Raw genomic sequence first — 1,090 nt, forward strand, 5'->3', positions numbered from 1 at the left:
TTCACCCAGAGCTTGGCCTTGGGCACCTTCCAAGGCAGCCCATGTCCCAGGACCACACCCACCCTGAGGGGGGCTTAGACATCAGGGGGGTCTGGGACCTGGCACCTGGCACCTGGGACCCAGGCTCTGCCCTGGAGCTGGCAGGGAGGCCCCCGAAGCCGGTCTCTCCAGCGCCTCAGCCCTTGTCCCCTGACAAGGTGCTGACCACTGAGCTGGCGCTGCCCTCAGTGCCCGACTCCGCTCACACACCTGAGCTCAGACATGGGTCTCCGGAAGGCATGAGGGAGAGGGGGGTCACCGGAGGGCACGCGGGAGAGCCAGCTGGGCAGGCAGGACCCACACAGGGCCCACGGTGCCCCTCTGCCGCCCGCAGGCCGGAACTTCGACGAGGAGGGCAACATGCTGGACTGGTGGAGCAACTTCTCCGCCCAGCACTTCCAGGAGCAGGCGCAGTGCATGGTGCACCAGTACGGGAGCTACTCCTGGGACCTGGCGGAGCAGCAGAACGTGAGCGCCCAGCAGGGAGATGGGCCCGGGGTGGAAACAGAGCCCAGAGTGGGGACAGAGCCTGGGGGGGTGGGGACAGAGCCCAGAGTGGTGACAGAGCCTGGGGTGGAGACAGAGCCTGGGGTGGGGACCACACTAGGGAGGGAGGAGAGGGAGAGGGGGGAGGGGGAAGGGACCCCACCAGCCCGGCCTGGGAAGAGAAGGGAGCTGCCCTCCCGCGTCCTGTCCCTGCTGCAGGTGAACGGGTTCAGCACGCTCGGGGAGAACATCGCGGACAACGGAGGGGTGCGGCAGGCGTACAAGGTGGGCCTGGGGTCGGCATGGAGCCCTCAGAGCGACAGAGTGCCCCTGCCCAACGAGTGTAGCCGCCCCCTTGGCCATCCTGAGGGGCCCGCCTGGCCGGGCAGAGGCGGGTGCCGGCTGCTCTGCCCACGTGTCGCCTTGACCTTAGCCCTCGGGTGGCCACTGTCCGTCTCCAAGTACGACCGTGACGGTCATGGCACATCCCTGCACCACGGCCCGGCACTGGGCGTCAGGTGCTCATTCTAGGGGCGCCCTGGGGGGCCGCGGAATGAGGGTGGGG

General features: G+C 68.7%; 1 protein-coding gene across 1 annotated transcript in view; it reads left to right on the top strand.

The window, feature by feature from the left end:
• Positions 1 to 1,056, top strand: part of MMEL1 (membrane metallo-endopeptidase-like 1) — a 27,593-nt gene extending 26,537 nt beyond the window's left edge. The window contains exons 12-13 of the mRNA XM_006773811.2: positions 374 to 507; positions 745 to 1,056. Coding sequence (XP_006773874.2) covers positions 374 to 507; positions 745 to 1,056 — 446 coding nt within the window. The remainder of the gene's footprint in view (positions 1 to 373; positions 508 to 744) is intronic.
• The last annotated feature ends 34 nt before the right edge of the window (positions 1,057 to 1,090 follow it).

This window comes from Myotis davidii, unplaced genomic scaffold (genome assembly GCF_000327345.1).
Source record: "Myotis davidii unplaced genomic scaffold, ASM32734v1 scaffold427, whole genome shotgun sequence".
Lineage (NCBI taxonomy): Eukaryota > Metazoa > Chordata > Mammalia > Chiroptera > Vespertilionidae > Myotis > Myotis davidii.